Source organism: Leuciscus leuciscus (genome assembly GCF_965113295.1).
Source record: "Leuciscus leuciscus genome assembly, chromosome: 14".
In the NCBI taxonomy this organism is placed as follows: Eukaryota; Metazoa; Chordata; class Actinopteri; order Cypriniformes; family Leuciscidae; genus Leuciscus; species Leuciscus leuciscus.
In genome coordinates, this window is record NC_138738.1 from 41,505,062 (window position 1) to 41,532,626 (window position 27,565).

The following is a 27,565-nucleotide window of genomic DNA, read 5'->3' on the forward strand; positions in this document are numbered from 1 at the left end:
ATTTAACCTGTTCGAATCATGTCCATGATTTATTTTTTTGTGTTCACACAGCAAGTGCCAAAACCTTTCCCAAGTTTCGTACCATTCCGATGAAGTAAAAAAAAAAAAAAAAAAAAACACGTACATGTTTAGGTCTGACGAGCACCAGAGGGAATGTTTGGAGCACAAACTGCAGGACTGATAAAGTCTCACATGTGTCTTTCAAAAGAGAAACACTGGCTTCAGTTTGATCTTGGCACTGTTTCCTCAGCATGGCATCGCACCAGTGAACCAGTTTACCCACAGTGATCTGCTATCTTAAACACAGACTGTGCCCAGTAAACATCATCAGCAGGATTTTACTGCTATAACCATGGCATTCGACTAACACACACTGAATCCAGTGGCACGCGTTTACCTGCATAAAACAGACATGCTGATTCCTGTCGAGTGTTTGAAGAAGAACAGCATCTGTGACCCTGAAGCTGGAGGAGCAAACGCTTTAAAACAAGAAGATGAATGAGACACGCAGAGAGAGAGGCGGGCGAGAGAATAAAGAGTTTGCTGAGGAAACTCCTCCTCACGAAGGCTGAGAGAGAGAGAGATGAGGACGGAGGAGCGAAGAGAGACGGTCGGAGTCGCTGAAGGTGCTCGAGGACACAGCGGTGAGTTACTACATTACATTCAGGAGATCTCTCGTGTCTCTGCTCGAGGCCTTCAACCTCTCCGCAGACTCTGACTCTGGGAGCTTTAGGGAACGTTTTTCATGTCAGTCATTTGGGAAGAGATTGTTTGACAAGATTCATAATTTCTGAGGACGTGGCTCTTGCTCTCTCTCTCTCTCTCTCTCTGTGTGTGTTTCCTCTCATCTGGTTTTCATAAGTCGAACACACAGCTGCAACCGAGTCTCAATGAATCACTCAAGTTTTCTGCAGAATTTATGTTCTTTAAAGGCGATGTTACAGAGACTGAAAGAAGCAATTAAGCGTAGAGGAGACATGTTCTGAAGAGAGAACGGCAGAAATGATGCTTGAATGAGATGATGTTGAACTTGCAGAACAAAGAGAGAGAGAGAGAGAGAGAGAGAGCGAGAGAGAGAGAGAGAGAGAGAGAGAGAGAGAGAGAGGCTCAAAGACGAGATCCATAAATGTCACTTTTATAAGCTTGTTTATTACCGACACACATTCAACCTCAGGCTCCTGTTGCATTATGAGAACAACCCTCACATGTCATGATGTTTTATTATTCAAAAAGGGTCCATTAATATTTATTAGACTGACAGCATATTTCTGGATGTGACTGAGGGTCCTTCTGTGCACAGACTGCAGTTTAGGGTGTGTTCACACGACAGCATTTTCAGCTAAAAACGGAAAACGTTTTATGCTTTATGGCCGTTCGTTTACACAACAACGGCTTTTCAACGGGTTTCAAAATGCAAGGTTTTGAAAACGATACCTTTACCGTCTCTGTGTACATTTGTGGAAACGTGCGCATGCATATGCGAGCTCAGTCTATAGGCATGGGGTTTCTCTTTACAAGGTGACATCACCATCTACTGGCCTGGCAGCAGAATACAGCTTTTGTAGTCGTATTTGCAGATCCGTGTGAATGGTAATTGCTTTGACAACGTTGCCTGCTGTGTTTAGTGCATCGTCGTAGTGTAGGCCCCGATATACTTCTGCTGTGTTTAGTGCATCGTCGTAGTGTAGGCCCCGATATACTTCTGCTGTGTTTAGTGCACTGTCGTAGTGTAGGCCCCGATATACTTCTGCTGTGTTTAGTGCACTGTCGTAGTGTAGGCCCCGATATACTTCTGCTGTGTTTAGTGCACTGTCGTAGTGTAGGCCCCGATATACTTCTGCTGTGTTTAGTGCACCGTCGTAGTGTAGGCCCCGATATACTTCTGCTGTGTTTAGTGCACTGTCGTAGTGTAGGCCCCGATATACTTCTGCTGTGTTTAGTGCACCGTCGTAGTGTAGGCCCCGATATACTTCTGCTGTGTTTAGTGCACTGTCGTAGTGTAGGCCCCGATATACTTCTGCTGTGTTTAGTGCACCGTCGTAGTGTAGGCCCCGATATACTTCTGCTGTGTTTAGTGCACTGTCGTAGTGTAGGCCCCGATATACTTCTGCTGTGTTTAGTGCACTGTCGTAGTGTAGGCCCTGATACACTTCTGCTGTGTTTAGTGCACCGTCGTAGTGTAGGCCCCGATATACTTCTGCTGTGTTTAGTGCACCGTCGTAGTGTAGGCCCCGATATACTTCTGCTGTGTTTAGTGCACCGTCGTAGTGTAGGCCCCGATATACTTCTGCTGTGTTTAGTGCACCGTCGTAGTGTAGGCCCCGATATACTTCTGCTGTGTTTAGTGCACTGTCGTAGTGTAGGCCCCGATATACTTCTGCTGTGTTTAGTGCACTGTCGTAGTGTAGGCCCCGATATACTTCTGCTGTGTTTAGTGCACCGTCGTAGTGTAGGCCCCGATATACTTCAGCTGTGTTTAGTGCACTGTCGTAGTGTAGGCCCTGATACACTTCTGCTGTCTTTAGTGCATCGTCGTAGTGTAGGCCCTGATACACTTCTGCTGTGTTTAGTGCATCGTCGTAGTGTAGGCCCCGATATACTTCTGCTGTGTTTAGTGCACTGTCGTAGTGTAGGCCCTGATATACTTCTGCTGTGTTTAGTGCACCGTCGTAGTGTAGGCCCCGATATACTTCTGCTGTGTTTAGTGCACCGTCATAGTGTAGGCCCCGATATACTTCTGCTGTGTTTAGTGCACTGTCGTAGTGTAGGCCCCGATATACTTCTGCTGTGTTTAGTGCACCGTCGTAGTGTAGGCCCCGATATACTTCTGCTGTGTTTAGTGCACCGTCGTAGTGTAGGCCCCGATATACTTCTGCTGTGTTTAGTGCACCGTCGTAGTGTAGGCCCCGATATACTTCTGCTGTGTTTAGTGCACTGTCGTAGTGTAGGCCCTGATACACTTCTGCTGTCTTTAGTGCATCGTCGTAGTGTAGGCCCTGATATACTTCTGCTGTGTTTAGTGCACCGTCATAGTGTAGGCCCCGATATACTTCTGCTGTGTTTAGTGCACCGTCATAGTGTAGGCCCCGATATACTTCTGCTGTGTTTAGTGCACTGACGTAGTGTAGGCCCCGATATACTTCTGCTGTGTTTAGTGCACCGTCATAGTGTAGGCCCCGATATACTTCTGCTGTGTTTAGTGCACTGACGTAGTGTAGGCCCCGATATACTTCTGCTGTGTTTAGTGCACCGTCGTAGTGTAGGCCCCGATATACTTCTGCTGTGTTTAGTGCACTGTCGTAGTGTAGGCCCTGATACACTTCTGCTGTGTTTAGTGCACTGTCGTAGTGTAGGCCCCGATATACTTCTGCTGTGTTTAGTGCACCGTCATAGTGTAGGCCCCGATATACTTCTGCTGTGTTTAGTGCACCGTCGTAGTGTAGGCCCCGATATACTTCTGCTGTGTTTAGTGCACTGTCGTAGTGTAGGCCCTGATATACTTCTGCTGTGTTTAGTGCACCGTCATAGTGTAGGCCCCGATATACTTCTGCTGTGTTTAGTGCACCGTCGTAGTGTAGGCCCCGATATACTTCTGCTGTGTTTAGTGCACTGTCGTAGTGTAGGCCCTGATACACTTCTGCTGTCTTTAGTGCATCGTCGTAGTGTAGGCCCCGATATACTTCTGCTGTCTTTAGTGCACCGTCATAGTGTAGGCCCCGATATACTTCTGCTGTGTTTAGTGCACCGTCGTAGTGTAGGCCCCGATATACTTCTGCTGTCTTTAGTGCACCGTCGTAGTGTAGGCCCCGATATACTTCTGCTGTCTTTAGTGCACTGTCGTAGTGTAGGCCCCGATATACTTCTGCTGTGTTTAGTGCACTGTCGTAGTGTAGGCCCCGATATACTTCTGCTGTGTTTAGTGCACTGTCGTAGTGTAGGCCCTGATACACTTCTGCTGTGTTTAGTGCACCGTCGTAGTGTAGGCCCCGATATACTTCTGCTGTGTTTAGTGCACCGTCGTAGTGTAGGCCCCGATATACTTCTGCTGTGTTTAGTGCACCGTCGTAGTGTAGGCCCCGATATACTTCTGCTGTGTTTAGTGCACCGTCGTAGTGTAGGCCCCGATATACTTCTGCTGTGTTTAGTGCACTGTCGTAGTGTAGGCCCCGATATACTTCTGCTGTGTTTAGTGCACTGTCGTAGTGTAGGCCCCGATATACTTCTGCTGTGTTTAGTGCACCGTCGTAGTGTAGGCCCCGATATACTTCAGCTGTGTTTAGTGCACTGTCGTAGTGTAGGCCCTGATACACTTCTGCTGTGTTTAGTGCACTGTCGTAGTGTAGGCCCTGATACACTTCTGCTGTGTTTAGTGCATCGTCGTAGTGTAGGCCCTGATACACTTCTGCTGTGTTTAGTGCATCGTCGTAGTGTAGGCCCCGATATACTTCTGCTGTGTTTAGTGCACTGTCGTAGTGTAGGCCCTGATATACTTCTGCTGTGTTTAGTGCACCGTCGTAGTGTAGGCCCCGATATACTTCTGCTGTGTTTAGTGCACCGTCATAGTGTAGGCCCCGATATACTTCTGCTGTGTTTAGTGCACTGTCGTAGTGTAGGCCCTGATATACTTCTGCTGTGTTTAGTGCACCGTCATAGTGTAGGCCCCGATATACTTCTGCTGTGTTTAGTGCACCGTCATAGTGTAGGCCCCGATATACTTCTGCTGTGTTTAGTGCACTGTCGTAGTGTAGGCCCTGATATACTTCTGCTGTGTTTAGTGCACCGTCGTAGTGTAGGCCCCGATATACTTCTGCTGTGTTTAGTGCACCGTCGTAGTGTAGGCCCCGATATACTTCTGCTGTGTTTAGTGCACTGTCGTAGTGTAGGCCCTGATACACTTCTGCTGTCTTTAGTGCATCGTCGTAGTGTAGGCCCTGATATACTTCTGCTGTGTTTAGTGCACCGTCATAGTGTAGGCCCCGATATACTTCTGCTGTGTTTAGTGCACCGTCATAGTGTAGGCCCCGATATACTTCTGCTGTGTTTAGTGCACTGACGTAGTGTAGGCCCCGATATACTTCTGCTGTGTTTAGTGCACCGTCATAGTGTAGGCCCCGATATACTTCTGCTGTGTTTAGTGCACTGACGTAGTGTAGGCCCCGATATACTTCTGCTGTGTTTAGTGCACCGTCGTAGTGTAGGCCCCGATATACTTCTGCTGTGTTTAGTGCACTGACGTAGTGTAGGCCCCGATATACTTCTGCTGTGTTTAGTGCACCGTCATAGTGTAGGCCCCGATATACTTCTGCTGTGTTTAGTGCACTGACGTAGTGTAGGCCCCGATATACTTCTGCTGTGTTTAGTGCACCGTCGTAGTGTAGGCCCCGATATACTTCTGCTGTGTTTAGTGCACTGTCGTAGTGTAGGCCCTGATACACTTCTGCTGTGTTTAGTGCACTGTCGTAGTGTAGGCCCCGATATACTTCTGCTGTGTTTAGTGCACCGTCATAGTGTAGGCCCCGATATACTTCTGCTGTGTTTAGTGCACTGTCGTAGTGTAGGCCCTGATACACTTCTGCTGTCTTTAGTGCACCGTCGTAGTGTAGGCCCTGATACACTTCTGCTGTCTTTAGTGCATCGTCGTAGTGTAGGCCCCGATATACTTCTGCTGTGTTTAGTGCACTGACGTAGTGTAGGCCCCGATATACTTCTGCTGTGTTTAGTGCACCGTCATAGTGTAGGCCCCGATATACTTCTGCTGTGTTTAGTGCACCGTCGTAGTGTAGGCCCCGATATACTTCTGCTGTGTTTAGTGCACTGTCGTAGTGTAGGCCCTGATACACTTCTGCTGTCTTTAGTGCATCGTCGTAGTGTAGGCCCCGATATACTTCTGCTGTCTTTAGTGCACCGTCATAGTGTAGGCCCCGATATACTTCTGCTGTGTTTAGTGCACCGTCGTAGTGTAGGCCCCGATATACTTCTGCTGTCTTTAGTGCACCGTCGTAGTGTAGGCCCCGATATACTTCTGCTGTCTTTAGTGCACTGTCGTAGTGTAGGCCCTGATACACTTCTGCTGTGTTTAGTGCACTGTCGTAGTGTAGGCCCCGATATACTTCTGCTGTGTTTAGTGCACTGTCGTAGTGTAGGCCCCGATATACTTCTGCTGTGTTTAGTGCACCGTCGTAGTGTAGGCCCTGATACACTTCTGCTGTGTTTAGTGCACTGTCGTAGTGTAGGCCCCGATATACTTCTGCTGTGTTTAGTGCACTGTCGTAGTGTAGGCCCCGATATACTTCTGCTGTGTTTAGTGCACTGTCGTAGTGTAGGCCCCGATATACTTCTGCTGTGTTTAGTGCACCGTCGTAGTGTAGGCCCCGATACACTTCTGCTGTGTTTAGTGCACTGTCGTAGTGTAGGCCCCGATATACTTCTGCTGTGTTTAGTGCACTGTCGTAGTGTAGGCCCTGATACACTTCTGCTGTGTTTAGTGCACCGTCGTAGTGTAGGCCCCGATATACTTCTGCTGTGTTTAGTGCACTGTCGTAGTGTAGGCCCCGATACACTTCTGCTGTGTTTAGTGCACTGTCGTAGTGTAGGCCCCGATATACTTCTGCTGTGTTTAGTGCACTGTCGTAGTGTAGGCCCCGATATACTTCTGCTGTGTTTAGTGCACCGTCGTAGTGTAGGCCCCGATATACTTCTGCTGTGTTTAGTGCACTGTCGTAGTGTAGGCCCTGATACACTTCTGCTGTGTTTAGTGCACTGTCGTAGTGTAGGCCCCGATATACTTCTGCTGTGTTTAGTGCACTGTCGTAGTGTAGGCCCCGATATACTTCTGCTGTGTTTAGTGCACTGTCGTAGTGTAGGCCCCGATATACTTCTGCTGTGTTTAGTGCACTGTCGTAGTGTAGGCCCCGATATACTTCTGCTGTGTTTAGTGCACCGTCGTAGTGTAGGCCCCGATATACTTCTGCTGTGTTTAGTGCACTGTCGTAGTGTAGGCCCCGATATACTTCTGCTGTGTTTAGTGCACTGTCGTAGTGTAGGCCCCGATATACTTCTGCTGTGTTTAGTGCACCGTCGTAGTGTAGGCCCCGATATACTTCTGCTGTGTTTAGTGCACTGTCGTAGTGTAGGCCCTGATACACTTCTGCTGTGTTTAGTGCACTGTCGTAGTGTAGGCCCCGATATACTTCTGCTGTGTTTAGTGCACTGTCGTAGTGTAGGCCCCGATATACTTCTGCTGTGTTTAGTGCACCGTCGTAGTGTAGGCCCCGATATACTTCTGCTGTGTTTAGTGCACTGTCGTAGTGTAGGCCCCGATATACTTCTGCTGTGTTTAGTGCACTGTCGTAGTGTAGGCCCCGATATACTTCTGCTGTGTTTAGTGCACCGTCGTAGTGTAGGCCCTGATACACTTCTGCTGTGTTTAGTGCACCGTCGTAGTGTAGGCCCCGATATACTTCTGCTGTGTTTAGTGCACTGTCGTAGTGTAGGCCCCGATATACTTCTGCTGTGTTTAGTGCACTGTCGTAGTGTAGGCCCCGATACACTTCTGCTGTGTTTAGTGCACTGTCGTAGTGTAGGCCCCGATATACTTCTGCTGTGTTTAGTGCACTGTCGTAGTGTAGGCCCTGATACACTTCTGCTGTGTTTAGTGCACTGTCGTAGTGTAGGCCCCGATATACTTCTGCTGTGTTTAGTGCACTGTCGTAGTGTAGGCCCCGATATACTTCTGCTGTGTTTAGTGCACTGTCGTAGTGTAGGCCCCGATATACTTCTGCTGTGTTTAGTGCACTGTCGTAGTGTAGGCCCCGATATACTTCTGCTGTGTTTAGTGCACTGTCGTAGTGTAGGCCCCGATATACTTCTGCTGTGTTTAGTGCACTGTCGTAGTGTAGGCCCCGATATACTTCTGCTGTGTTTAGTGCACCGTCGTAGTGTAGGCCCCGATATACTTCTGCTGTGTTTAGTGCACTGTCGTAGTGTAGGCCCTGATATACTTCTGCTGTGTTTAGTGCACCGTCGTAGTGTAGGCCCCGATATACTTCTGCTGTGTTTAGTGCATCGTCGTAGTGTAGGCCCCGATATACTTCTGCTGTGTTTAGTGCACCGTCGTAGTGTAGGCCCCGATATACTTCTGCTGTGTTTAGTGCACCGTCGTAGTGTAGGCCCCGATATACTTCTGCTGTGTTTAGTGCACTGTCGTAGTGTAGGCCCCGATATACTTCTGCTGTGTTTAGTGCACCGTCGTAGTGTAGGCCCCGATATACTTCTGCTGTGTTTAGTGCACTGTCGTAGTGTAGGCCCCGATATACTTCTGCTGTGTTTAGTGCACCGTCGTAGTGTAGGCCCCGATATACTTCTGCTGTGTTTAGTGCACCGTCGTAGTGTAGGCCCCGATATACTTCTGCTGTGTTTAGTGCACTGTCGTAGTGTAGGCCCCGATATACTTCTGCTGTGTTTAGTGCACCGTCGTAGTGTAGGCCCCGATATACTTCAGCTGTGTTTAGTGCACTGTCGTAGTGTAGGCCCTGATACACTTCTGCTGTGTTTAGTGCACTGTCGTAGTGTAGGCCCCGATATACTTCAGCTGTGTTTAGTGCACTGTCGTAGTGTAGGCCCCGATATACTTCAGCTGTGTTTAGTGCACTGTCGTAGTGTAGGTCCCGATATACTTCAGCTGTGTTTAGTGCACTGTCGTAGTGTAGGCCCCGATATACTTCTGCTGTGTTTAGTGCACTGTCGTAGTGTAGGCCCTGATACACTTCTGCTGTGTTTAGTGCACTGTCGTAGTGTAGGCCCCGATATACTTCAGCTGTGTTTAGTGCACTGTCGTAGTGTAGGCCCCGATATACTACAGACGAAGCTCTTTTCGTTCTTCGTTTAGGGGTAAAACATAGTTTGAAAAAGGTGAGCAGCGATACTGTTCGATGTATATGTGTGTATTTATATATACAAAATAATCATACACAGTACACGTACACACATATATTATGTAAACACAAACTTTTATTTTAGATGCGATTAATCGTTGGCCAGCACTATAAAAAATAAAAAAAGTTTAACTTATTTTAACTTGAGCATTTTTTTTTGGGCGAGATACAAGCGCAAACACGCCCGTCTAGCGTGTGTTAACATTGAAAAACAATGGAAAAGTAGTGCATTGGATTGGAAAAACGTCCTGTGTGAATATCGCTCAGCATGTTAAATGTGTCCGAAACGAGCTGAAGAGATTCAGTCAATCCAACACTAGTGAAACGCACTGAAGGGCCGTCTCCTGGTGATCTCAGCGGCTCAGGGTCTGTAACCACCAGTGCCAGTGTTGCCAGATCGGAAATGTCCAAGTATCGTTCCAGAAGCTCAAAGTTATTGTATTTGGAAGAAAATTATCGTACACGAGTCAAACGTACCAGAATACAGATATTTATCTAGACCAACAACTTTTTTGACACGACCTGCAAATTACTTTATTGCTAAACTATTGACTTCAGCTTGGACACAACCTAAGCGCCGCGGCAGGTATTAGCTTTTGTTTCTCTTGCAAAACATACAGAGATGACATGTTTATGATATACAACTTTGTATACAATATAAAAAAAGAGCGTTAACTTGTGCTCGTGGGAGAGAGTCATTCTCCACGATGATTGGCTGAGGAGACATAACGTGAGATGAGATGGAAGACATGCACATTCACCTCATGACGGTAGATGTAGAATCCACAGCTAGATCAATGAGTATAGAAGCCCTATGATTACAACAACCATCATTTGAAGTGTCACAAAATTCAGAAATGATCGTACGTTATGGGATTTTTTTCATTAGTAATCGTACATCGTACAGAGGTCAAAGTTATCGTACAAATATGATAATTAACCTACGTCTGGCAACACTGACCAGTGCCCTTCCTATGCAGGTGTCGTGATGTTGGGTGTGTTTCTGCTCCTGCCTCTCGTGGCGTCTGTCCCCCCCCCCTCCAGGCCGACGTCCAGATACTGCCGTCGCTGCTGCGATTACTTAGACCCGCCCCTCAACCCCTCAGCCAATCAGACGCCGGAGATCCGCACCATCATTAACATGACCATTATTAAAGGTAAGAGCCGAACACACCTGTTGGAATCCATACTCCCATTTTCATGATCATGTGACTTATAGCGTCAGTTGCATGGGATAGTAAAGTGTTCATCGAATCGCACCGGAAGTAGTGGGTCATCAGGATACTTTCTGCATACTTTTGTCACATACTGTTTTTCGCCCACTATATAGTGGGGAAGTATGTGATTTCGGATTAAGCAAAGTTAAACTCTACAAGAAATGATTTTTACCTTATTTTCTTAGAAAATTTAATTGGTGCTGTCTTTTGAACTCTTGGCATGAAAACAAATCTACCAATCTTTCATGATTTTTCATGTTCATTGCTATTTCAAAATAAAGGCCTGAACACGCCTAATGAGTATGAAATATTCTTGTTGCAAAATTACTGCTCCTCAGTAAAAAACAGTCACCAAATATGAAAAGCTTTCAAATGATTTATAGTTTGTCAATATTACTTTAGGCTTTTACTAATATATTATCAGAGAATGTCTAATAAGGGGAGAACTTCCACTCTCAGTAAACTTCCGGCTTCTGAACTGGTTGCAGTTCCACTCTGGCTCCACATGAGGGCGCTCACAGGACGAGTGCAGAATGAATGGAGGTCTATGGCGCTATACCCCTCAAAATCCACTTTTCTCAGGATATAATTTTTTGTCTAGTAATTTGAATGTTGTATTCGAAAGGAGATGCAAAGAAATTACACATTGCTGGGTGTTAGATTTTTTAGAGTCACTTATTTGCTTTAAAAAGTCTTTTAAAATGTCAATGACGTCATACACATCATACGACCAGAGATACTGCTTTACGGCAATCCTTCAGTCACTCTGGTGCTTTCGCACTCTGCACTTTCTTCTCTCTCGAGGCATTGACAGCACAGCTGACACAGGTAAACACACAACACGGCTGACACAGGTAAACACACAACACGGCTGACACAGGTAAACACACAACACGGCTGACACAGGTAAACACACAACACGGCTGACACAGGTAACTACACAACACGGCTGACACAGGTAAACACACAACACGGCTGACACAGGTAAACACACAACACGGCTGACACAGGTAAACACACAACACGGCTGACACAGGTAACTACACAACACGGCTGACACAGGTAACTACACAACACAGCTGACACAGGTAACTACACAACACAGCTGACACAGGTAACTACACAACACGGCTGACACAGGTAACTACACAACACGGCTGACACAGGTAAACACACAACACGGCTGACACAGGTAAACACACAACACGGCTGACACAGGTAAACACACAACACGGCTGACACAGGTAACTACACAACACGGCTGACACAGGTAACTACACAACACGGCTGACACAGGTAACTACACAACACGGCTGACACAGGTAAACACACAACACAGCTGACAGGTAAACACACAACACAGCTGACACAGGTAACTACACAACACAGCTGAACCAGGGAAATACACAACACAGCTGACACAGGTAACTACACAACACAGCTGACACAGGTAAACACACAACACAGCTGACACAGGTAACTACACAACACAGCTGACACAGGTAAATACACAACACAGCTGACACAGGTAACTACACAACACAGCTGACACAGGTAAATACACAACACAGCTGACACAGGTAAATACACAACACAGCTGACACAGGTAAATACACAACACAGCTGACACAGGTAAACACACAACACAGCTGACACAGGTAACTACACAACACAGCTGACACAGGTAAACACACAACACAGCTGACACAGGTAACTACACGTGCTAGAAGAGTTTTTGTTTTGTTTGTTTCTGGTCCTGCTTCGGATGCCACGATGCAATCAAGCGGTATCTCTGGTCGTAATCAGTCCTTCACTGACCAATCAGCGTTTATTAGCAGAATGCTAGCGTGTTATGGGCAACAACAACTCAACCTGCAAGAAATCGAAAGGACATAAGTATTCGTTCATTCAGCTTTCGACCTATAACCCATGTTGAACTTGCAAAACCTACAATCAAATCTGAGATTTCTCAACGCAAATCGGGTGAAAGAGACAAATTTAGCCGTCTAGCTCCATAGACTCCCATTCATTTTGCACTCATGGGCGATCGCCCCCAGTGGAACTCTGGTGGAACTACAACCAACATTCGGTACAATAGGACTTAATAGGGAGTGGCCAGGCTCTCCGTAGACGGGCTCTGATATTATTGTGTTAAATATATAATGGCAAACGTCCCACCGTGGGACGGTGATAGTTAAGGTTAAATATGAATGTGACCAATAATTACTGGGAATCTTCAGCAGGGTTAGCTTAGATGGAGATCCCTGATTTTACATTTTCACTGGTGATTCAATGTGTTGTTCAAACTAAAATGTTGTTAATATTATAGATTTTGTGGATTCTACAAAGTGACGGATGAATTTGTTCTGAAATACTGTAGAGTTTGATGGTCACTCGGCATATAAGTAATTTCTCCATTTGTCTATTTTACTGTCGTAATTATACCCGATGATTGTTGAGTCGCAGTTTATTCTTGGGGTTTGTTTTTCCCTGCTCTGACTCAGTTTTGTTCTGCCGCTTCAGAGGAACAAACAAAGAAGCCAAAAGAGAATAAACACGACTTTTGTTTACTTGTTCTTTGGGTAATGTTCAGTCTTCACTCGCAGTGGACACAGATTGGTAGTGGTCAATCCATTTCCATCCACAGAGATTCCTGAAAATCTCTGTGGCCACAGACCACAAGAGGCCTGTTCCCATTGGTCGCTCTGAAGTCATGTGATCATGGTTTATTTCCTTTGAGCTGAATAAGGGGTAATTTAACTGGTGGTGAGCAACATCTGTCGACGAGCACAAACCATAGCTCAGAGAAAAGTGTGCAGATACTCTAAAATGAAGACAAAAGCAGAAACTTGTAACAGGACAACGGGTTAATTCAATAGGGAATCCATAACATTAGACATACAGTACTGTGCAAAAGTCTTAGGCGTGTTAATATCGGTATTAGAGATTGTGTGGATCTAGTGTGTGTTAGGGGCACTGAGCTTTGGCGTTTATCAGACATAGGACAGTCTTGCACACTTGATCCTTGTTTAAGTGGCAAAGTCTGCAAGTATGGGGGAGTTCTCAGCATAACAGTGTGTATGTAAATGTGCTTGTTGATTGGTTGTTGACAGGTGAAAAAGGGGATCGTGGAGACCGGGGGACGCCTGGTAAAGCCGGAGTGGACGGACCCCCAGGATTCATAGGTGTTTCGGGGCCCAAAGGCAGTAAAGGAGACACTGGGACCCCCGGAGACCCCTGCAAAACACAGCAGTCGTCCTTCTCCGTGGGCCGACGCAAAGCTCTGCACAGCACCGACTACTACCAGGCCTTGATCTTCGACACCGTCTTCGTGAACCTGGACGAACACTTCAACATGTTCAAAGGGAAGTTCTACTGCTTCGTCCCGGGAGTCTATTTCTTTAACGTCAACATTCACACCTGGAACTTCAAGGAGACGTACCTGCATCTGATGCTGAACGATCGTCAGCAGGTGATCCTGTACGCGCAGCCCAGCGAGCGGTCCATCATGCAGAGCCAGAGCGTCATGCTAGCACTCGAGCTCAACGACGAGGTGTGGGTGCGACTCTACAAGCGCGAGCGCGACAACGCCATTTACAGCGACGACGTGGACATCTACATCACGTTCAACGGACATCTGGTGGCTCCTAAAGTCTAGGTGGAGGAATCGCAGTCGGGTGGAGATCTAGAGGATGTGTGTGTGTGTGTGTGTATGTGAACCTTCCCAGCAAGCGTTTAAAAGGCGTACAATAGCGGCCCAAACGCGGTTCAGACGTCTAGGCTAAAACAAGGCAAAAGTGAAAATTTAATAGATGTCTAAATCATCGCCCAAGAATAGACTAGTCGTCAATTAGATAACAAAGAGTGAAGAAATTAAACCAAACACCTTTACCAAACTGTTTACTTTGCGTACATGATGGGATATCATACTTCTCGCAAGTTATTTTGGCAAAACGACATTCCAGGTTATTTTGGCTAGAAGTGTGTTACTCATAGCAGGACTATATCGGGTTTATAGTTAACCTAGACGGTGAAATGACGGCTATTGCTTGCTGGGTTTAGCTTTTCAATTGAACACTCTGCTGTTGTCTCTCACCTCATTTTGGAGAAATGATGATACGCGTAACAACACTTGCCTTGAAAGGCATAAAGACTTGTACAGTGTTTGAGCTGCTGAGCAGCCTGTCGATTAACAATGAGCAGGACTTTTAACTCTCAATCCCTTTCACTTCCCTCATTCCCTGTGATCGGTGAATCAGGATATTATCAACATGAATTTGACCAGCGGAGATATTCTACAGATTAGGACACTGACGACTCCCTTACATGTGACATGATTCACACATTAAACCGCATCTATTCGGCTTTTTCCATCTTTCTTTAGTGTGTAATGTTGATGTTTGAGCATGAATAAGCTCCAGTTCTTCTCTATATCAGTGTCAGTGTTTCTGAACTCCCTGAAACGCCTCCATTGTAGTCGTGAGTTTCTTCCGGGAACAAACACGTCACAATATTCCTCATTATAATAATTCATACGCAGAATAAAGGGGCGGGGCCTGGTTGAGTTAGTTAGTAGTGTGTTAAACTGGCGGTTATGGTAAGGGGCGGGACATTTCCCAAACACACTCGAAGCGCTCGACCAATCACAATTTGCTTTTCAGGAGGAGGGGCTTCATAGAGACAGGAACTAAACAGCGTTACTGAGCAGACTGGGAAGAGAGGAGCCGAAACAATGGAGAATATGAGGAAAATAATCAACATTCAAGCAGGAAAACCTGTTCTAGTAGAGCTCAAAAACAAGACTTTGTAAAAGGTCTTTAAAGGTGCTGGAGTTTAAACCGCGTCAGAGAACACTAGGAATCCAATTTCTTTGTATTTCCATTTCCACAAACATTTTGTCATAATTTTCTGAACATCATGTGGTTTCTTTTTTATCTGGATCTAAGTATATTCTTAGGAAAGTCTAGGTCTGTAATGATAATAATCAAAATAATAATATGTATAAACCAAGTTTCTAGGTGCGTCCCAATTCATGTTATTATGCCCTATTCTATGACGTTTTGTAGTATAAATAGTGTATGTGTTCATACTGAGTGTATCATTTGGGACACAACTATTATGATTGGCAGCTGCTCTCAGATCAGCGTTGTGATTAGTGAATTTGATCTCAATTCAGAATCCACAAACAGAGTTTGACAATTTTCAGATTTTACTAATTTCCCCGTGAAGGACAGATTCTGTCCATCTGAGATTAAGTTTGTGGGAAATAAAGTCCATCATTGGACTGATGTCATGAAACTGGGACGTTTTGTATTTCGTTTCTCGTGTTCATTAGGTGCCTAAACTGACCTTTTCAAGGTTTCTCTGATGTTGTCTCCATAAACTGGTGCTAAACTGGTGATGCGTGCACTTTCTGCAGGGGAAAATAACTATGTCTATATTCTGATGTGTATGTTTATAATGTTTCTATTAAATTCAGCAACAAAATACTCAACTGCTCAGACATCTTGTTTTTTTTTTATTTAGTTCAGTCCGTTGACCCAAATACTTGTGAATTATTGCTGCATTCACGCCATACGAGGACATGAATGCTTTTCGAGAAGTTGAAATCTCGTAATTACGATAATTACAAAATGGCGTCAACGCAGCTTATGGCCCACTTACACCAAGGACAATAACTAACGGACGTCAAACTATAGTTTTAAAGTCCCCCTCTGTTGAAAATCAAGCTTTTAATGTTGTTTATGTGTCTATGTGGTGTGTTTAATATGCTTTAAGACAAACTTTAAATGTGTAAATTCGTAAGTCGACACCATTGCTGAGTATTTTCTCCTTAAAACTGCAGTGAACCAAAGACAGTCTCAAAAACACGCTTTGAAATCGCTGGTGTTTCTGACGTCACAAACTACCTTGTAACCAATCAGATCAACGTGTGATCGTCAACCAGTGGATCTCTGAGCTGAGTGAGTGGAGGCGGGGCTCATTTGCATATTCATAGAACCACGCATACTAAATGAGGCAAGGGTGTCGAGTTACATTCAAGATATTTTAAGTCATGATGAAAAAAAAAATTCAAGGAAAAATCTTTTAAATATATAATTCTGGTGATCAAAGATGAGTTTAAGTGATACAATTATTAACTACATTCTAAAATTGTTCTAATCAGACCATTTATGTACATTAAAAAAGTATAAACTATCTATCAAATTGCATATTAAGTAAAAAAAAACTAAAAAACATTTGTATCATCGATATTCAAGTAAGTTGAATCCCAACAATACTTGCATTTAAAAGTGTAATCCAGCATTTTCTCTCTAAAAAAGAAAAAAATTCAGTCGTCACCGGCGTGAATCTTGAGATATACTTGTTCTATCTAATGTTCTATCCTTCACCTCCCAGGAAAAGAAGTGTGCATTTGTAGGAGCTTTCGAACAAGCTTTTTGGGACAGCCTTCTTTGCGTCTACTAGTATTGGGTGTAATGCATTACCAAGTAATTAATTACTGTCATTTAATCATGTTTCCCCTGAAAAAGTATGTAAGGGAATGGGATTACACTTAATAGTTCAGTTTATGGTTATCGTTATTTCGTTATAGATTCTTGGTGTGTTAATTTATAGCTCATTAAAGATTTGATTATGATAAACAGAAACACGAGCGACTGACCTTCGACATCCCTCAATAATTGGCTATTTAACGTTACCTCTTCATTAGCGGTGGTTTCATGTACTCTTTCCTCAGAGGAATCTCCTGTACTCTTGTCTGTAGTTGGGATCAGTTCAGGGTCACCAGGTCTACACAACAAAACTAGCCCAAATGCTAATCAGAAATAGCTTTAACCCGCATATTTACAAAAATAACCCGTGGAAACATGGATTAGGCGGGAAAACCGCGGACTTGGCAACACTGGCTCAGTTCACTAGATTGTGAGCACACACTGCCCTCTAGTGTGCACTGAGTTCCCTAGTGAAGAACACAAATGAAGACTTCTGAACTGCTGATGAGACAAAGCAATGGAAATTGGTTTTCAAATTAATTTATTATAGTTTTTGTCATAGAATTTGTTATTTTTATTCAAGGTTAACATATAGCCATTCATATACACAAAACAAAAAGGATTGTATAAACTCATTTAATGTACACGCTGCTCCTTACCAGTGCAGAAGAGTGTTATGCTCTTCTTTTCAGACACTTTCACTCTTTTACGTTGTTCATATCTGACTACGGTTTAATAATCAGTCGTTCCATCTCTGAACCAGCATGAAAACTCTCCCACACACGCACAGAGAACGTGATTGGACGAGAGTGAAAAAACAGTGGTCGTGATTGGCGGAGAGAGAGAGAAGGGTGGACGTGATTGGCGGAGAGAGAGAAGGGTGGACGTGATTGGCGGAGAGAGAGAAGGGTGGACGTGATTGGCGGAGAGTGATCACACTGCAGCACGTAGATCACAGGAGAGATCAGACTGGTGGTTTAGTTAGAGGAAAAACAGTGCATCAATAATAATGACAAACATGATAGACTGATCTTTATGTCATATAAGAGGATCTTATACAAGGTTACACATCAAGATGAGAAATATTAACTTCACCCGAAAATATAAACAAAGAAAAAAAAAATCCTTTAATATATAACACACTGAATAAGTTACGCTTTCGAAATGATAAAATGCAGTGCAGATATGAACAGTTTGACACTCTATTCGTTCACTATTATTTCCTGAAGGATAATGTGTGTGTTTGTGGCGCGTTTGACTCTCACACACATATTCCATTCCGTTTTTAATCCTGTCCTGTTTTATATAAACATTTTTCCTTTGAGCTGCAAGCAAAGCTCCCTGATGCATGAAACGACACCGTTCACATGTGATTCACAAGACAAAAGCAAGATAATGACCCGAAACAAACTCTACGCCAGTATGCGAACGAAAGGTCGGACATCATTTACTGCGCATGCGCAGTCTACTCATTAGTGCAAACTGCTTTATCCGCGTCAGTTTTCTCTTTCCTCAACATTTTTCTATATTTTTGTCCCAATTTGTATGCTATCGGAAATTGTTAATTGGGAATAACAATAAAATGTTATTGGGAAATAAAAAAATAAATTGAATACAAAAAATTATAATAATTTTTTTTATAAATAAATAAAATAAAAAATGTTATTGAGAAAATCTTATTATAGCCAAAATGATAGGCCTATTTAGCATCCCATTCATTGACAACGTTAAACATTCACCGTGCTATCAGAATTCTGGAATTTCGGTCAAATACAGGCTATTTTCATGTTTCAAATGATTATTCATAGATGTAGATATGCACTACTTTAATGGCAAAACAAGGTTGTGAGAAAAAAGAAAAAAACCCAATAAAGAACACCAGTAACAGCAGCAATCGTTCATCCCTCGGCCATGTTTAAAGTTTATGGCCGCCCAACTCGGGAACTTGGGTATCAAAATTATCCCAGAGCTTCCCAGTAGTAAATATGACTTGAGAGGGCGTTCATGTCACATTTTTAACTAGGAAACTCGTATGTACGATAATTCCAATAGCACGTGAAGGCAGCAGTTGACACCAGTTCAGATTTAGGGACAGAATTTACTAAAAAGTGCAAATTAGCGTGCGGACGCTTAATAAAATCGCAGATAAGAGTGGAAAGTTCTACTGATAATGTGCAAATTCAATGTCACATCAGGTGCAAAATTGGTGGGATTTGACCGATTTCTGGAAGTGTATGTTGGACACAGACATGTTTTATATTTCGAGCTGATTTTCGAAGAAATTTTTTCCATTTGTCACACACTGCAAAGCCAATGGGCGGAGCTTGATGTCCAGCTCCTCCTCTGTGGATTTAATGGGCGGAGCTTGAAGGTCTAGCCACACCCTACCCATAATAAGTGTATTATGATGCAGTGTTTTTAAAAAAGTTATGATTTTAAAAGTTGTGTAGTGTATTCCAGCCGTTAGTCAGCATAAAAGGAAAATTCACTGTATTTTCTAAATTATCTTATTGTGAATGTTTAATTTAAAAAATGTTTTGACCTTGAATAATAATAATCAAAATGTCATAACTGGAACATCAGACTTCTGGTGTTTAAGTGTTAAACTCCGCCCCTGCAAGCTCACGCTCATCTGCATACACTTTTGATTGCCACACCCACTTCTCAATATCCTAGAAACAAGTCCCCTCACAACATCTTTTAATTTTCAATACTTTGTTACACTCGGATGCACATCAGAATACAGAAGAAACAATCTGTCGCTACTTCTGTTCTATCGCAACTGTGAAGTTAAAATGTCAATGGTAGCTCCAGTTAAATGGCACAAACATTCGTTTCGGTTCAACAGCACAAGCGCATGTGCGTTTGCATACTAGCGTAAAGTGTTTCTAGCCAAGAGGGTTAATGACAGACTTTCATGTGTAAGATGAATAATATGATGTGAGAGGACGGGATGGAGGGATGACATGGAGGAGAGACACGTTTCTCTGACAGACCGATCTTCCCTTTTGTACACAGAAACAGGATAGTAATAAATTAGATAAATAATGTAAACAGCAACAACATTTACAACAGCAAACAACACAAAACAAAAATGACAGTAAGTCCGTAACAGTGAATGTTTGTTAACTGAGAGAGAGAGAAAGTGGATCCTGATTAACGCCTCAAAACGTCCTTCATTTGTTTCAACGGAGCAAAACAATCATTAAACTCGAGACAAAATCCCCTCAGAGCAACTCGCACAAGTTCAGACTAGAGCAAATCAAGTGTTCCTCTGAACTAAATGTGGCGCGTTGGTCGTGGACGGACATAAGAGACACACTCTACCAGTCAGAAGTTATGGATCGGTAAGATTTTTATGTTTTTAAAAGAAGTCTCTCCTGCAATCCAAGGCGGCATTTATTTGATTAAAAATACAAACAAAACCAGTAATATTGTGAAATATTCTAATGTAAATATATAGTAAAGTGTAATTTATTAAATTCAGCTTTGATCACAGGAATAAATTACATTTGACTATATATTCACATCGAAAACAGCTGTTTTACATTACAATAATATTTCACAATATTAATGGTTTTGTTTGTATTTTTAATCAAATAAATGCAGCCTTGGTGAGCAGAAGAGACTTCTTTTAAAAACATAAAAAATCGTACCGATCCATTACCTTTGAACGGCAGTGTAAGAGACATAATTGTCCAGATATGAGTTACATAAGATCATTCATAAGGCCATTATTAACGATATTCCTGCTCATGTAAGCTGCTCGATATGCAGATGTGAACAGATTAAGGTTGAATGAAGCCAGTTCGTTCACGCATGTTTCAGGATAAGAATTTGATGCAATTGCATCACTAAAGGTCAATATTTCGAATGTATTCCCATGCGGATTGGACAGATTTGGGGCGTCCATGCGGATTGGACAGATTTGGGGCGTCCATGCGGATTGGACACAGATTTGGAGCGTCGATGCGGATTGGACAGATTTGGAGCGTCGATGCGGATTGGACACAGATTTGGAGCGTCGATGCGGATTGGACAGATTTGGAGCGTCGATGCGGATTGGACAGATTTGGAGCGTCGATGCGGATTGGACGGATTTGGAGCGTCGATGCAGATTGGACAGATTTGGAGCGTCGATGCGGATTGGACACAGATTTGGAGCGTCAATGCGGATTGGACACAGATTTGGAGCGTCGATGTGGATTGGACAGATTTGGAGCGTCGATGCGGATTGGACAGATTTGGAGCGTCGATGCGGATTGGACAGATTTGGAGCGTCGATGCGGATTGGACAGATTTGGATCGTCGATGCGGATTGGACACAGATTTGGAGCGTCAATGCGGATTGGACAGATTTGGAGCGTCGATGCGGATTGGACAGATTTGGAGCGTCTATGCGGATTGGACAGATTTGGAGCGTCGATGCGGATTGGACACAGATTTGGAGCGTCGATGTGGATTGGACAAAGATTTGGAGAGTCCATGCGGATTGGACAGATTTGGAGAGTCCATGCGGATTGGACAAAGATTTGGAGCGTCGATGCGGATTGGACACAGATTTGGAGAGTCCATGCGGATTGGACACAGATTTGGAGAGTCCATGCGGATTGGACAAAGATTTGGAGCGTCGATGCGGATTGGACAGATTTGGAGCGTCGATGCGGATTGGACAAAGATTTGGAGCGTCGATGCGGATTGGACACAGATTTGGAGCGTCGATGCGGATTGGACAAAGATTTGGAGAGTCCATGCGGATTGGACACAGATTTGGAGAGTCCATGCGGATTGGACACAGATTTGGAGCGTCCATGCGGATTGGACACAGATTTGGAGCGTCGATGTGGATTGGACAAAGATTTGAAGAGTCCATGCGGATTGGACAGATTTGGAGAGTCCATGCAGATTGGACAAAGATTTGGAGCGTCGATGCGGATTGGACACAGATTTGGAGCGTCGATGTGGATTGGACAAAGATTTGGAGAGTCCATGCGGATTGGACAGATTTGGAGAGTCCATGCGGATTGGACACAGATTTGGAGCGTCCATGCGGATTGGACACAGATTTGGAGCGTCCATGCGGATTGGACACAGATTTGGAGCGTCGATGCGGATTGGTTTGCAGCTCATGCTGGCTCGTCTCAAGCACATTTACTGCGCGCATGAAGGCTAAATTCGCATTTCGAGGACAGACGAGGGGTCACGGCCGCACTGCACTCCCAGTGTGATCCCATAAACGCATGTGGACTGAGATTGTGCACCTGTCTCTCTGCTGAGATCTGTGATGTCTTCAGGACATCTAACGCTCGTTCTATCTTTAGGCTGTGTGTCATTATAGTTTCACAGCCACTAGCGAGTTCATGACCCTCGACTTCTGGTGATATTTATTTCTCTTCTATGTCCCAAAGAGTTCCTATATCTGTTTCTAGCAGCGTGTGTCTGACACAGAAATGATTCCCTATACTACTTTAATCATATGTCTAGGAGAGTTTATTTATGACTAACCATTTTGGAGCCTAAAGTCAACATGAAACGACTTTTTTTTTGTGCAAAGAGACTGAACATTCAATGAGAATAAATGTAGGATGGGACTCGATTTTCTTCATAATGTTCAATTCAATTCAATTTACATTTATTTATAGCGCTTTTCACAATACACATCGTTTCAAAGCAGCTTTACAGAAAATGCACGAGTCCACATTACAATTTAGAGAGATCTGTTATTAGAGGAAACTCTAAGTTATGTATTTCAGAAATGTACATAGCTAGCTATGTAGCTAAAAATGTATTAATTTAAACAATGTAAGGCAGAAACAATGAGCTCATTGAAGTAATGAATATTTGTTTGTTAACAAATGATTATGACAATGTGTCTTTATATGAAGGTGGTTGATAAAAAAAGAGGGATTGACGTCATCTATATTTCTTCAAAATAATGACAATGAATCATTCACAATAAGAGCAGCAACCTCAGTTAAGACAGCCACTGTTGATTTCATGTTGACTTTAACAGCCCCAGTATAAAACATCCCAGAACGTATCAAATCTTCTGCAGATCCTCAGATCTCTGGTGCCGCTGTGTAAATGTAATTCCCCGGAGATCTCGGATGCGATCAGATGGCTTCACTGCACTGAGAACAGGGAATTTCCAGCACAGGATTTCGTAAGAAACTGTTTCCCCATTCTCACTTTAATTTAAAACTCGAGAGCCAAGACCACCAAACACCACATGGCTCTGTTCCAGAAGCTCGGCGAGCTGCAGTGCACTGGCAAATTCATTAAAAGCATAAAAATAAACATTGGATTTTAATGCTTTTTGGTCTTGAACACATTGCATTTATTATCACTTGTCGCAATGCATTCTTGACTCATGCCTTCTTCTAAATTAAGAATTGTAGAATATGGCCAAAGATACAGTCCAACCTAAATGTATTCAGACTCCTTCAACATTTCTCACATTATCACAGTTTATTCACTATACTTTAGAAAATGGTAATAAAATATGAGCAGAACTCAGAGTTATGAACTCAGTTGATATTTGACTGGTTTTGTCCGTCCTTCTGTTAGACTGTCTCACACATGAATTATGTTGAATATCTGTCAGCTGTTAAATTTAACTACACAATTAGATAATACCAGTTCAGCTCAACCAATCACCAAGCAATGCTTCATTTTGTTCAGTCTGTGTGTAAAAAGAGCATTAGCAATTAAAGACAAAACACTTCAGCAAAACATGATCAGCTCAAAGTGTCCCAATCATTTTTGGTCCCAAATCTTTATAAAATGTTACTGGTAGTCACTGTATGAAGAATGTTTGGGTATAATATGTCAAAGTTCATTTTGCTCTCCTCACTTACATAAATGAACTATAGTGTCCTGCACACACAGGTAAAATAATATCATAAATTATATCTGGTGTCTGAATGATTTTAGGTTGGGCTGTATGTTTCTTAGAAGGCAGAATATGATTTGAAACCACCTTTGAGTCCTTGATGCCTTAACATGCAGACTCGCCTGTAACAGAGCCACTGTGTTTGTCTTATTTTATCAGGTGTCTTCTCTTTCTTGTGCACCACATGGATGATTCACATTATCGCAGGCTTAATAGCTGATGATTTTTTTTTTTTTTACAGCTTGTTTTCCAGCTTTAGGATGTTTTCCGCAAGGATTTCTCCAACAGGAAGATCGTTTGTGTTCTGTCTGAGCGAATCTCACATATCAGCTCCGTCAGAGCTCAAACAAAGCTCTGTTTCTCTCTAATGGTCTCTCTCTCTCTCTCTCTCTCTCTCTCTCTCTCTCTCTCGTCTACAACCTCATTCAGAAAGGCTCACAATGATACACACATTTTTTTTCTGACTGAGTAGTTTGGAGTTTGGAGGAATTTACAAGCTGTCAGCAAACCCAAAAATGTGGCATTTGTGCAATGAGTTTTCTTTTTTTCGATTCTGAAGTGCAAGCGAGAAAGTCTGTGCACCAATGAAATTCACTCACACACATACACACACACATTCGCTCTCTCTCTCACACACACACACAGTCATGTACAATGAACACAGGAGGAACAGAGTCCCTCAGGTAAACATCGGCCAAAACAGAAAGGTTTGTTGTTCTCTGCAAGGCCTGTGTTCACATGAAGCGTTCATCCATTGGACGGTTTTGGGAGGGTCTTAAGAGCCAATCAGAGAAGAGGAACGAGTAACAGGACGGCGGTCTCTTCTCTCCCAAACATTTGATCCTTATCTATGCGCCTCCTGGCCTGGCGTACGGATTCTCCAACAAGTAGCGGTAGTGATCGTAATGATCAAACATGTATTTTGGGGCGTACATATGTTCCTTAGGGTCCGATGGCGGGTATTCCTGCACAGATCCGTCAAACCAACCCCCCGTTCGGATCAGATCCCGGATGTAGTTAAGATCCCGCTTGTCCTCGTAGTCGCCCCAGCGAGGAAAATCCCCGTTTTGGGCCGAAATGAGTTTAAAGTGAATTCCCTCTGGCGTGAAACACCAGGAGCAGTGCCAGCCTGCGAAATGAAACGGACTTCCGATTGACCACTGGACCAAAATGTGTCCGGTGTCGTTTTCGTACTTCCGAAATCCCGGCATGGTGTAGTATTCCCTACGTCGAAGCCGAATCCCATCGTTATCATAGACATCCCTTAGCATGCCGATGGTACACCCGGACACAACCTCGAGCGAGCCGAGTTGCTTCCAGAAAAACCCATACAGGGATTTCCTCATGTGGATTGCAAACGGCTCCGTCCATCCATCGAAAAGCTTTAGGAAAAGAACTCCTTCATGAGCCGGAATTTCATCAGCATCGTTGATTAGAAAAACGTCATCGGGACGTAAACCCGATATGCGAGCCATGCCGTCGCGAGTCAGAAACGTGCGCAGATAATCGTCGGCGATCCATCCATCTTGTCGACCCCCGTCCGGGAAATGATCCAGGAAAACGAAGAGGATCTTGTGCCGAACATAATCGTATGTTCCGTTGAGCAACAAATGCAGGAATCTGAGTGGACGCCGTTCTCCGTACGCCGTGAAGTTGGATTCGCACACGAGGAATAGATCCACGGCTTGGATGAGCTCGCGGAAGCGCACGTGCAACAGGTCGAACTCGTGGTTCACGTTAATGGCGTTTATGACGCGTCTTGGCGTCTCGCGTGGCGTCAGCCGCTCTTTCGTGGGGAGATTTGAGTGATACACCATTGTGGGAACGCCACAGTAAGATCCATGCCATCCCGGTCGACACACACACTTAACCAGACGCTTCCCACGCTTCGGCCTCCCTCGAGCGAGACCCGATTCTTCCACTGATTTCGCTTGAGTCTTTGACTCGTCAGGTTTTTGTAATATTCTCCGCTGGCTCATTCCACCAATGCTAGGTTTGGCTCTCAGCGTCTCGTCTTTCGCCAGCGCTGACTCTGTTCCCTGACGAAAGCACAGCGCTCCCGCTTTGGTGCGGATGAAATACGGTGTGTGGTCGTCCTGGAGCGTGTGTGTGCGCCGGTGAAGGTCGCCCAGGGACTCCAGCGGGTCTGGAGTCGACGCGCGACGCGGATGAAGCTTGTTCACTGCGACTCTCACGCCAGCTTCTCTCTGCTTGTCGGGGTTCTGGTGGGTCGGGATGCTGGCGACCAAACCTCCCTTATGGACCTGATTAATGGAGAACAAGCACCATTAGAAGACTCACAGACAGCAGAATCTGGACAGTTTCACTTGCCGCGTTTCCATTACCCTTCAAATTGCGAATTGAAAATACGGCCAATGGAAACACGTCAATTTTACAAAAACTCCCATATATAGCAAAAAGGTTTTTACGCTCGCATGAGGTGGTTTTTCAGGTAATTCGTTATTCGTGTCACAATATATCGCAATACAAAAATGCCTCAATATGTATCGTGGATAGTGGCAATCTGTATTGTGGATAATTCACTCAAAATGAAATCTTCAGTACTTCATTAAACTTCTATATAATGTTTAATATAATGTATAATAATGCAATGGGGGAATATTGTGAGTCCTGATAATGCCAAATATCTGATGGTACCAGTAAAAAGTGGCCTACATTATTTAAAAAATAATCATAATAAAGTCAGTGACAGAGTGATAGCATGAATATTTCATCTAAAATAATTCTGTATTTTCAGCTTCATAATCATGAATATTGTTATTCTGGTGTCTCTATTGTCCTGCTTTGGGTTTCCAGCACCAAGTCCAAGCCTGTTCATTTACACACACAATGTAAAACCAAATTTAGAATTTTAATCAACAGTACATTTATTGTTAACCTTTTATCATATGTCTTGGATTATCGCAATAATATCGTATCGTGAGTTCAGTATCGTGATATGTATTGAATCGTGACATGAGGGAATCGTCCGTAGACATTCATAAGTTGATCTCTCTGTGAGGCTTTAAGCAGCCTGACATGTCAACTTCTGACTCAACCAATCACATAAGTTTGGGGCGGGACTATCTGTCCGACTGACCAATGACAGAAGGGGAGAGTTGCAGGGCACAACCTTACAGAAGAATGGGGTTGGGACAATATATCAATGCATCGCGATTTGAGGATCGATTCCAATTCTGAGCTTGGTTTTGAACAGCAGATGGCGCTCTAGGCTAGTTTTAAACTGCACGCTCAAATGCTCACGAAGAAGTTCGGCTGAGTCTGAGAATGTACTTTTGCTTTTGTGACGCGAGATTAATTTGAACATCCCACTGCAAACACCCTTGTAATTCGCTTCAACCTTTTCGAACTTTATGAATGATTATTTTATAGAAGGTTCAAGTGGTGTGTGTGTGTGTAAGGCATTGGAAGCCAGCAGATTAAGGCTGTTTCTAGAGTACGCAGTGTCATCTGCTGTTACAAAATACGCTCAGAATCGATTCGAGAGAGAATCGCGATGCATTCGGAAGAAAATTGTAATCGATCCAGAGTCATTTCTCAATTCACGATGCATCGATTTATTGTCCCCGCCCTCCAGAAGAACAGTCCCAGTGCCTCAGTGGTGCCGGAGCTCCTGCGCTGCAGATCTTCAGGTCAGTTTCAAACCCTGATTATTATACTATTCATGCATCATAGTTGTTCTCATGCAAGTTTTGGTTTGATGCCATTGTCTGTAGACATTCATAAGTTGATCTGTGGACATGTCAACTTCTGACTCAACCAATCACACGAGTTTGGGGCGGGACTACTGTCCGACTGACCAGTGTTGCAGGACACGACTTTACAGAAGATCAGTCCCAGTCCCACTATGTTGTTCTCCGTGTAAAGAAGCGAGCTAAAGTCAGCGAATAAAACACTGACACGCAATAACATAATTTTACTGAATAATTAAGTAAACCTAATTTCTTAATTTATCTTTGAAAAGAAACCTCATTGCTGAACTACTCTCTGCTGTCTCAGAGGACAACG

At 43.8% G+C, this 27,565-nt stretch overlaps 2 protein-coding genes across 3 annotated transcripts in view; one reads left to right on the top strand and one right to left on the bottom strand.

Annotated features, from left to right (window-relative positions):
• The first annotated feature begins 214 nt into the window (after nt 1-214).
• On the top strand, nt 215-18,267 carry c1qtnf6b (C1q and TNF related 6b). Its single transcript, XM_082136234.1, has 3 exons — nt 215-644; nt 9,914-10,090; nt 13,264-18,267. Exons 1-3 carry the CDS (start codon nt 584-586, stop codon nt 13,806-13,808), a joined length of 783 nt encoding a protein of 260 aa, XP_081992360.1. The 5' UTR covers nt 215-583; the 3' UTR covers nt 13,809-18,267.
• The window catches only part of mgat3b (beta-1,4-mannosyl-glycoprotein 4-beta-N-acetylglucosaminyltransferase b), a 53,254-nt gene continuing 42,857 nt past the window's right edge, over nt 17,169-27,565 (bottom strand). For both annotated transcript variants that reach the window (XM_082136161.1, XM_082136160.1), the window contains exon 3: nt 17,169-25,800. In XM_082136161.1, the coding sequence (XP_081992287.1) occupies nt 24,385-25,800 (1,416 nt within the window). In that variant the 3' untranslated portion in view covers nt 17,169-24,384. The remainder of the gene's footprint in view (nt 25,801-27,565) is intronic.